The sequence below is a fragment of the Apus apus genome, chromosome 10 (genome assembly GCF_020740795.1).
Source record: "Apus apus isolate bApuApu2 chromosome 10, bApuApu2.pri.cur, whole genome shotgun sequence".
NCBI classification, from domain to species: Eukaryota; Metazoa; Chordata; class Aves; order Apodiformes; family Apodidae; genus Apus; species Apus apus.
In genome coordinates this window covers 2,080,552-2,090,692 of record NC_067291.1, presented here as the reverse complement: position 1 = coordinate 2,090,692, position 10,141 = coordinate 2,080,552, and the positions used below count along the sequence as shown (strand labels likewise).

The following is a 10,141-nucleotide window of genomic DNA, read 5'->3' as shown; positions in this document are numbered from 1 at the left end:
GACAGGGAGAAGGGTGAGCGGCTTCTGGAGGCTGCGGGTCGGTGAGTTGGCTCTGAGAGGGGGGGGGAGGGGGGAGTGGGAGGCTTTGGGGTCTCGGAGGTGGCAGGACACCCCCTTGTAGGGCTGTGTGGGGCTGGGGTAGGGGGTGGGTGCCCAGAGGCTGCTGGTATCAGGGTGGCAAGAGGAAAAAGGAGGAGCCATGGTCATCCAGGGAGGTCACCCTGGAAGAAACCGCTGATGAAACCTTTTAAAAGGAGCTCGTGGGGTGTCCATCCTGCAGCCACCATCCTCCAGCAGGGTCACCCGGGCAGAGGTGGGCTTCGGGGACCGGGATTCTGGGCGGGTCTTGGCTCCTTGCCCTCCCCATCCCATCCACTGGCCAAACTGGGTTGGAAACCCACCTTCTGGTGGGGCTGGGGTTGGAGGCAGCAGGGGTGGAACGGCTCTTGGGAGCAGCGGGGGGGGCTGCAGAGGTGCCAGGACCTCCAGCCCGGTCAGCAAAGCAGACCCCGAGCAAGACGAAGGTGAGAAGGAGGCTGGAGCTGGAGCCTCCAGGGAGAACTTCAGGCCTGTGTGACCCAGACAAGGCTCAGCCTTCACACTTCGTGCTGCAGCAGCCGCCGCTGGGGCCGGGCTGTGGACGGGTTTGGGAGTAAAAATAGCGCCGTGCCAAGGGGAAGCGGGGGGGGTAGGGGGGGTGGGTGGAATCTAGAGCAGGTCATGGGGTGGGCTCGCCACCTGGCTGCTGCAGGTTTACTCCAGGAGGGTCAGGACCTGCTTTGCAAGGCGTTTGTGGGGGCTGTGGCTGCCCCTCTTGGGTGTGATGCTCACACGGGCAGGGCCAGCGTGGGGGTTACCTCCTAAATCCCCCTCCCCGCGGGTTGACACGACTGTGCCCGTCACCCCGGAGCAGGGCAGGCTGACTCTGGCTGGAGGAGGGTGGTCCATCAGCCCTCGGTGCTGTGAACAGCTGCAGAGCCCATCTGGGAGGGCTTTAGGGGGGGCTCTGAAGTGGTGGAGGAGGAAGAGCAGGGTTGGCTGCAGAGGACCAGCCTTCATTCTGCCCAGTCCCACCCAGCAAGCAGGGAGAGATGCTGCTCTGATCACCTCTGCAGGGACCCCGGGGTCCATCCGTGCCCCCACAGAGGCACGACCCCTTCAGCTGGTGGGGACTGTCCTGCTGCCAGCGACCACAGCACGGGGGGACACGGGGATGCCCTTTTCCCCTGGAATTTTTGATCTGGGATAAGAGATCATTCGGGGATGGGGTGGTGGTGGGGAGGGGGCAGTGGGCACAAAAGCTTCTCTGTTGTGGCGCTGACCTGGGCAAAGGGTGTCAGACACCTTCCCGCAGTTTAGGTGACCCCATAAACCTTTGGCAGCCCGGGCTGCCTGGGCACAAGCCTGTCACCATCACGCGTGGGCATGTCCCACTCAACCCGGGGCTGGTGGAGGCTCTGCAGAAGGCTTAACGCCTTAGGAAGGACCGAGCCACCCTTCGGGGAGGCTTTAACCCTTTCCAAGAGAAAAAAAAAACAATCTTTCCAGAAGAAACCCTTTCCACCCCCATCCCCGGACATGGAGAGGGGGTTGGGAAGATGCAAAACTCCATCCCTGACCCATTCTCGTGCCTTTTGGGCACCGGGTGCTAATTAAAGCCTTCCTGAAAAGGAGCAAATCTCCGAGTAATCCAACGTCGGGAGGTAGCTCATCACGACGAGATTCCCTGTAGATACGTTAGGCGGGGAAATCTATTACTCCCTAATTAAACGGAGGCAGGAATGATTGTTCTTTTTCTATTCCTTACATGTTTCTAAGCGTGAAACTCAATTAGAAAGTGTAGCCGCAGAAGGGGATTTGTTCTACAAGGGGGAGTCTCTGCTTGGCACGGGGGGGGGGTTAAAAAGCTGGAGCAAGCACCTGGGCTGAGCGGGAGTGGCTGTAAATTCCCGGGATTTGGGGGATTTGGGTGGGCACCCCCCTGGCCGCCCCCTCTTTGCCTGGCGATTTGCTTTGTCTGCCTCCCCCGCTTTCTCCGTGCGGTGGGAGAAAGAGGCAGAGGCTGGATTTAAAATAGCAACCGGTCCCCTGGGGTGTGGAGAAACGGGTGTTGGCTTTATTTTTTTTTTTGGGGGGGGGGAGGAGGGTGGGAAGGCTGCGTTTAGGGAGGGCGAAGGGTACCGGTGTGAGCCACCCGTGGGTGCTGGTGGGAGGGTGACAGCAGGGAGGGGATGTGGCTCCGGAGCTGCGGATAAGAGAAGCAATCAAAGGCAGCCTTAAATCTTCGCCCTGGGATTGTGGGTTTAAATCATCAGCGGGACGAGAGGAGAGAGTTCCCGGCCTGGCTGGGGAGGGGGGTGTAAATCCACCTGCTTAGCACCCAAGGGGTTGGGAAAGCTCGGGGTCCGTGGTGACACTAACCCTGCCCAGGCAGCTCCGTCGTGTGCCCAGGCAGGGAGTTGAGGGCGACAGGGAGCCGGGATGTGGTGGTGGGTGCAGGCACAGGGCGTGGGCAGGAGCGTGTGTGCACGGGGAAAGAACATGAGTGTGCAAGGGAAAGAACATGCATGTGCACGGAGCAAAAACATGCGTGTGCACGGGGAAAGAACATGCGTGTGCACGGGGAAAGAACATGAGTGTGCAAGGGGAAAGAACATGAGTGTGCACGGGGAAAGAACATGCGTGTGCACGGAGCAAGAACATGCGTGTGCACGGGGAAAGAACATGCGCGTGCAAGGAGCAAAAACATGAGTGTGCAAAGGGAAAGAACATGCGTGTGCAAGGAGCAAGAACACGAGTATGCACGAAGCAAGAACGTGCGTGTGCACGGGGAAAGAACATGCGTGTGCACAGAGCAAGAACACGCGTGTGCACGGGGAAAGAACATGCGTGTGCAAGGAGCAAAAACATGAGTGTGCAAGGGGAAAGAACATGCGTGTGCACGGAGCAAGAACACGCGTGTGCACGGAGCAAGAACGTGCATGTGCACGGGGAAAGAACATGCGTGTGCACAGAGCAAGAACACGCGTGTGCACGGGGAAAGAACATGCGTGTGCAAGGAGCAAAAACATGAGTGTGCAAGGGGAAAGAACATGCGTGTGCACAGAGCAAGAACATGCATGTGCACGGGGAAAGAATATGCTTGTGCACGGAGCAAGAACATGAGTGTGCAAGGGGAAAGAACATGCATGTGCACGGGGAAAGAACATGCGTGTGCACGGGGAAAAAACGTGTGTGCTCAGAGCAAGAACACGCGTGTGCACGGGGAAAGAACGTGTGTGCACGGAGCAAGAACACGCGTATGCACGGAGCAAGAACATGAGTGTGCAAGGGGAAAGAACATGCATGTGCACGGGGAAAAAACGTGTGTGCTCGGAGCAAGAACATGCGTGTGCACGGAGCAAGAACATGCGTGTGCACGGGGAAAGAACACGCGTGTGCACAGGGGCAGCCTGGGCGTGTGTCTGTAGAGACATGAAGCACCCAGAGGGCCTGGACACGCTGCGTGCAAATCTTGTGCGTGTATCCTCACGGGAGGTGTGTGTGAGGATCAGGGTGTGTGTGAGGATCAGGCTGTGTGTGTGTGTGTGTGTGTGTGTGTCCTGGGGGAATATATTGCTTGCGTTTATCCACAGGGTGAGTTCACAGAGCAGGGGATAAATTTGGTTTGTTGTGTTTTCGTCCATCCGTGTCTTTATGTACATGCATGTTGTGTGCATGGGCTGTGGGCACAAGAAATGTGTGTGCACAGGGAGCAAATATTGGTGTCTGGCGTGTGTGGATATGGAACATGAGCGTGCACAAGACAAATATGTAGGTATAGACTGTCTCTCTCTGTCTGAATTATATATAATATGCATATACTTAAGTACAGAAATAGAATATATATGCTGTACGCCTGGGTGGTATTTGGGTAAATAGACACTTTATATGTTTTTACCTATTTTACTTTAAAGACTTTATTTTATATATCTTATATATTTTATATATAAAATATATTTTTATATGTTATATATTTTATACATTTTATACATTTTATATATGTTATATATTTTATATATTTTTATATATCTTAATATAAATATCTTCATGTAAATGTATAAATAAATAAATAGGTTTCTGGAAATATAGCTGGGTATTTATAGTGTGTGTGCGTGCTTTGCCTGTAGCTGCAGGGATGCGTCTCTGCGCCGTCTCCCACCCCCTCGGGGTAACGCCGGCAGTGCCGGGCTGAACCGGGGGCTGTACCGGGGGCTGTACCGGGAGCTGTACCGGGGGCTGTACCGGCAACTGTACCCGGCTGTACTGGGAGCTGTACCGGGAGCTTTACCGGGAGCTGTACAGGACTGTACCGGGGGCTGTACCGGGAGCTGTACCCGGCTGTACCGGGAGCTGTACTGGGAGCTGTACACGGCTGTACCGGGAGCTGTACCGGGCTGTACCGGGAACTGTACTGGGAGCTGTACACGGCTGTGCCGGGCTGTACTGTACCGGGGGCTGTACCCGGCTGTACTCGGAGCTGTACCGGGAGCTGTCCGGGGGCTGTACCGGAGGCTGTACCGGGAGCTGTACCCGGCTGTACTGGGAGCTGTACCGGGAGCTTTACCGGGAGCTGTACCCGGCTGTACTCGGAGCTGTACCGGGAGCTGTCCGGGGGCTGTACCGGAGGCTGTACCGGGAGCTGTACCCGGCTGTACTGGGAGCTGTACCGGGAGCTGTCCGGGGGCTGTACCGGAGGCTGTACCGGGAGCTGTACCCGGCTGTACTGGGAGCTGTACCGGGAGCTTTACCGGGAGCTGTACCCGGCTGTACTGGGAGCTGTACCGGGAGCTTTACCGGGAGCTGTACCCGGCTGTACCGGGAGCTGTACCGGGGGCTGTACCGGGAACTGTACCCGGCTGTACTGGGAGCTGTACCGGGAGCTTTACCGGGAACTGTACCGGGAACTGTACCGGGAACTGTACCCAGCTGTACTGGGAGCTGTACCGGGCTGTAACGGGGGCTGTACTGGGAACTGTACCGGGCTGTACCGGGGGCTGTACAGGGCAGACCCCGGGGGCACCGGGCGCAACGTCTCCCTCGTTCCCACCAAGCACCAACCCGGTTTTACTTTCAATCCCTTTTATTGACTCTTTCACAGACAGAAGCTCGCAGAAAGGTGCCCGCGGCTCTCGCCGGCTCCCGGGGGGACCGGAGTAGGGGGGGTGAGGGGGTGATGGTGGCGACCCTCCGCCTCCCGGGGCCGGGCCGTCCCCCCCCCCGCCAGCAGCACGGGCACGACTACGGCACAGACACTTGGCTACAAGCTACTCTACCCAACACACATCGAGGGGCCCCGCCGGACCGGGGGAAGAAACGGGAGGGTGGAGGGGGTGGGGGGGTTTCTGGCAGCCCCCGCTTTCCCGGGGAGAGCCTCGGGCATCCTCGGTACCCACCGGGCAACGGGGAGGGGATGGCACCGGAGAGCCGCAGCACCCGGCGGGGAACGGAGGGCGGGGAGCGGGGAGCCCTGGCACCCACCGGGGGAAACGGGGATGCACCGGAGCGGGAAGGGAGCCAGCCGGGAAGCGGCGGGGATCCACGGGGAAGCGGAGGGGACTCACCGGGGAACAGCAGGCTCGGCAGGACCGGCCGGGGCCCGATCCGTTTCCAAGAAAAAAATAAATAAAAAGGGCTTAAGATACTAAAAAAAAAACAAAACAAAACCCGACAAATTGTTCTCTTCTTTTTTTCGTTCTTTTCCTCTAAGGGGAAGGAAACCACGGGGAGAGAGAAGGGCAGAAGCGGGAGGGGAACCGGGAATCGTTGCGATGTTCCCGCCGGGAGCGAGCACCGCCGGGACCCAAACGGCAACGAAATCGTGGGAGAAACGTCCCGCTCGCACCCAGCATCCTGGGGGGCAAGTCCCTTCCCCGGGGACCTGCCGCCTGAGGGAGGAGGAGGAGGAGGAGGAGGAGGAAGGTCAGGCTGGCGCCGCTGAGGATGCTCCGGTTTATTTCTGGGACGAAAACCAGCGGGGGTGCCCGGAGAGGTGGGAGGGAGCCCGGGAAGGGTGTGGGGGGAGGGAGGGTGGGGACCGTGGGGCCGGAGGGGGTGCGGGGAGGCTCAGCGGGGACGCTGCCGGTAGTTGCCGTTGATCTCCTGGGAGATGGTGACAGCCTCGGCGCCCAGCGGCAGCTTGTCGCTGTACTCGGAGCGGACCTCGAACTCCTCGCCGTTGGCTTTGGATTGCGACTCCACCATGGAGCTGGCAGCCACGCTCTCCTCCCTCTCCAGCTCCGCAGCCCCTTCGGCTTCTCTCCTCCTCCTCCTCCTCCTCCCGCTTCCTTCCTCGTCCTCCTCATCGTCATCATCTTCTTCCTCGGCCTCCCCTTCCCCCGCCTCGCTGGGGTTGTAGTTCTTCTCAGACTCTAGGTAGGAGGCGCGGGGGTCGAAGTCGGCTGCCATGTGCTTCTCCATCTGGTCCGGGTTCTGGGCCTTCATGATGAGCTTGTAGGTCTTCCCGTGGTACTTGGAGAGGAGGTGGCACCACGTGGCCCCCATCAGGGGTAAGGTGGCCAGCACCAGCAAGAAAATGCTCACGACCACGATGATGATGAGAGAAGGGATCTCTTTTTTGGTGGTGAAGACCACTTGGACCTGGCAGTCCTCCCCCAGGTAGGTGAGGCACACCGAGTAGTTGGTGCCGGGGTTCAAGCCCTGGAACCAGTACGAGTTCACCCCTTCCTCGATCTTGGACCACTGGACCAAGGCGTGGCCCTGGCTGCTCTCCTGGCACAGGTAGAGCATCCTGAGGTGGACCTTCTCGGGCTGCATGTAGGTAGGTGTGAGTTGCACCCGGGCATCACGTTCTGACACGTCTAAGGCAATCACCCCCAGGTCAAACGTGTGCTGCTTGAAGTCCCCGCTCTGGTTGAAGGCGTGGTTAGAGATGTACTTGCTGGTTTGTGTGGAGCCACACTTCTTCTCAAAGGGAGGAAGCTGGAAAGGGACTTGCTCATCTCCCGTGGACTCTGTCCCGCTCGCTGAGGGTGGCTGGCTCTGCCGGGTGGGACCGAGGAGTTTGTTCCTCTCATCTGGCATCAGCACGCTGTTCTTCGCTCCCTTGGCCCCAGGCTTCTTGTCACCTGGCTGTGCTTTGCCCCCCAGTGGGTCCCTCCCAGGCTGCAGTGGGTACTTCTGGGTGCCAGCCACAGCCACGTTGACCGAGGTCTGGTTGCTCCCCACTTCGTTGGTGGCCAGGCAGGAATAGGTGCCTTCTTCCCTCTTGCTGAGGTGGGGAATCACTAACGTGCCGTTCTTGAAGACCAAGAAGCGCTCGGGGTCCTGTTTGGGGAGGTCTTTCCCAGGGGTCTCCTTTGGGCTCCCATCGAGCTCCAGGGTTTGGCTGGAGGTGCGGATCTTCCAGCTCACTTCGGGAGGTGGAGTACCCGTCACAGCACAGTGCAGTGTCAGGGTGAAGCCATCAAAGAGCTCCGTGGTGTCCAGGTTGGGGTAGTAGGTGAGCTGCACGGTAGGTGAGGTGCACTGCACATCTGGGACCTTCCCCACTGGCACCCCCCGGAGCTGCTCCGGGAGGGCACAAGTGATGGAGTCCTTCTCAGGGATGGAGATGAGCGTGCTGTCCATCCACTTCTTCAACCACTGGAGCTTGCAGGAGCAGTCAAAGGGGTTGTTGTAGATCTGCAGGTGGGAGAGGGAACTAAGCGAGTTGAAGATCCCCTCTGCAAGGGAGGTGAACTTGTTGTTGTTGATGCGGAGGGACAGGAGGTCCTTCAGGGTGTGGAAAGCTCCCTGAGGCACCAGGGCCATGTGGTTATTGTTCATCTTGAGCAGCTGGAGAGCGCTGAGGTTGTAGAGGTCCTGCCAGGGGAAGTCCACAATCTGGTTGTGGCTGATGTCGAGGTTTTTCAGCTGCACCAGGATGGCGAAGGTACCGGGCTCGATGGAGCGGATCTCGTTGTGGGCCAACCAGAGGGAAGTCACCTGGGTCACCTCCACGAAGGAACGCTGCAGCAACGAGGTGATCTTGTTGGCCGAGAGGCTGAGGGTGGTCACGTTGGAGGGCAACCCCGTGGGCACCTCTTGAAGGTCCTTGTAGGCGCAGTCGGCGAACTGGTGGGCGTACTTGTCCACGCAGGCGCAGGGCTCGGGGCACGCCCGGGCCAGGCCCAGCAGGGCCACCAGCCACAGGGGCAGCAGCGGGGCCATCTCCCCCTGCCAGGGGACAGAGGGGGTTCTCAGGGCTCCTGCTCCAGGTCCCCACCCCGAGAGGTGGCAGCGGGGCTGTGCCCCATTGTCTGTGCCTGCTCCCCCACCCCGCAGCCACCCCCTCGCCCCTTCTCATCCCCTCTTCTCTCTTCCCTTCCTCTCATCCCTGCTTCTCATCCCCTCTTCTCTCTTCCCTTCCTCTCATCCCTGCTTCTCATCCCCTCTTCTCTCTTCCCTTCCTCGCATCCCTGCTTCTCATCCCCTCTTCTCTCTTCCCTTCCTCTCATCCCTGCTTCTCATCCCCTCTTCTCTCTTCCCTTCCTCTCATCCCTGCTTCTCATCCCCTTTTCTCTCTTCCCTTCCTCTCATCCTTGCTTCTCATCCTCTCTTCTCTCTTCCCTTCCTCTCATCCCTGCTTCTCATCCCCTCTTCTCTCTTCCCTTCCTCTCCCGTTTTCTTCCCTTTCCCCTCCACTCTTCCCACCCTTCTGTCTCTTTCTCTTCTCTTATTCATGTTTTTACTTCCCTCCCCACCCCCAAATAATTAATTAAACCTCGTCTCCTTTCTTCTCTGCTTTAATTTCGCCTTTCCCTGTTACTTCTTTCGCTTTTGTTGTTTTCCTTTCCTCCTTCTCTTCTCCTTCCAGCCTATTCTCTCTTCTCCTCACTTTTCTCCTTCCCTTCTCCGTCTCTCCCTCCTTCTCTATTTTCTCTATTTTTCCTCTCTCCCCTCACATTCCCCCCCCCCCCCCTTCCCATCCCCGCACCGGCGGTGACCCCCGCACCTTACCCGCTCCTAAGTGGCGTTGAGCAACGCGCAGCCCTTCTCCTCTTCCTCACCGATCCTCCGCATCCTCCTCCCCAAGCCCCGTCCCTGCGGCACGGAGGAACCTCCGCAGACGGGGTCGGACACGACGGTGAGGGGCGCTAGCGAAGAGCCGAGGTTTTGGGGGACACCCACACCCCCCCACCACCACCACCACCCCCCTTCACCCCTACCCCCGCACCTCTCCGGGCTGAGCTGCGGAGCGGCGCGGGGCCGTGCGGGCACTGGGTTGCCGAGGAGAGAAGGAGGGAGGAATTAGCATTTCTGCCAGCCTCCCCCTCCGCGCTGCTGCCCCCTCCCTCCTCGCCACCCCTTTCCCATCCCACCCACCCACCCACCCAGCAGCCTCCGGCGGGGACGGAGCCGCCCTGCTTCCCGGGGCGGGCACGACAATCCCACCCCCGGCCAACAAAAAGCGATGACAACATGCCCAAAAGAAAATAAACCCATCCTAAAAGCCCTCCCCGCCGAGCAAAGGGAACAACTCACCCGTACCGGGGAGCAGCCATCATTCCAGTTCCGCCCCCCCCCCCCAACCCTGCCATCTCTCCCGGTGTCCCCCCCCTCGGAGGACCCGGGATTCCGTCGGGGCAGCCACGGGGCCGCAGCCGTTCGGGACGCGGTTGTGGAAGGAGAAGCGGGGCTCGGGAACCAGCCTAACCCTCTTGGTGCCCCCCCCCCCGCCCCCCCAAACCGGTGCTGAAACCTCCCCCCTCCGCCCCAGCCCGGGGTCGCCGCGGGTGCCGCCGGCCCAGCCCGTCCCGTCGAGGCGGGTCCCCCGGGGTGCTCCGAGCTTTGGAGTATTCGAACCGAGATGCGCGGGGGGGGGGAGGAGGGAAGGGGAGTGGAAACGGGGCGGGGAGGGCACCGGGGCTTCCCGGGACGGGGCAGCTCACCCTCATCTTCCTCCTGAAGGTTTCAGCCCCCCGGAGAGGCGCGGAACCCCCTCCTCCCCTCCGAGGTTTCGACTCCACGTGGAGGTTTGTTCTCCCACCCGTCCCCCCCGTCCCCCCCCCCCCGACCCTTTCCCTCTTCTCTCCCCCCTCCACGAGAAACCCGGGAAATCAATTGATTTTGTGAGCGGGCTCGGATCGATTCCTGCTCC

General features: G+C 59.8%; 1 protein-coding gene across 1 annotated transcript; it reads right to left on the bottom strand.

Moving 5' to 3' along the window:
* Positions 1-6,055: 6,055 nt before the first annotated feature.
* LOC127388643 (immunoglobulin superfamily containing leucine-rich repeat protein 2-like) lies at positions 6,056-9,159 on the bottom strand. Its single transcript, XM_051628385.1, has 2 exons — positions 9,001-9,159; positions 6,056-8,217 (listed from the first exon to the last, which is right to left on the bottom strand). Exon 2 carries the CDS (start codon positions 8,209-8,211, stop codon positions 6,106-6,108), a length of 2,106 nt encoding a protein of 701 aa, XP_051484345.1. The 5' UTR covers positions 8,212-8,217; positions 9,001-9,159; the 3' UTR covers positions 6,056-6,105.
* Positions 9,160-10,141: the final 982 nt, after the last annotated feature.

What these genes read in the sequence shown, in the direction of transcription:
- LOC127388643 (XM_051628385.1), bottom strand. Translation starts at nt 8,211, where the DNA reads ATGGCCCCGCTGCTGCCCCTGTGGCTGGTGGCCCTGCTGGGCCTGGCC.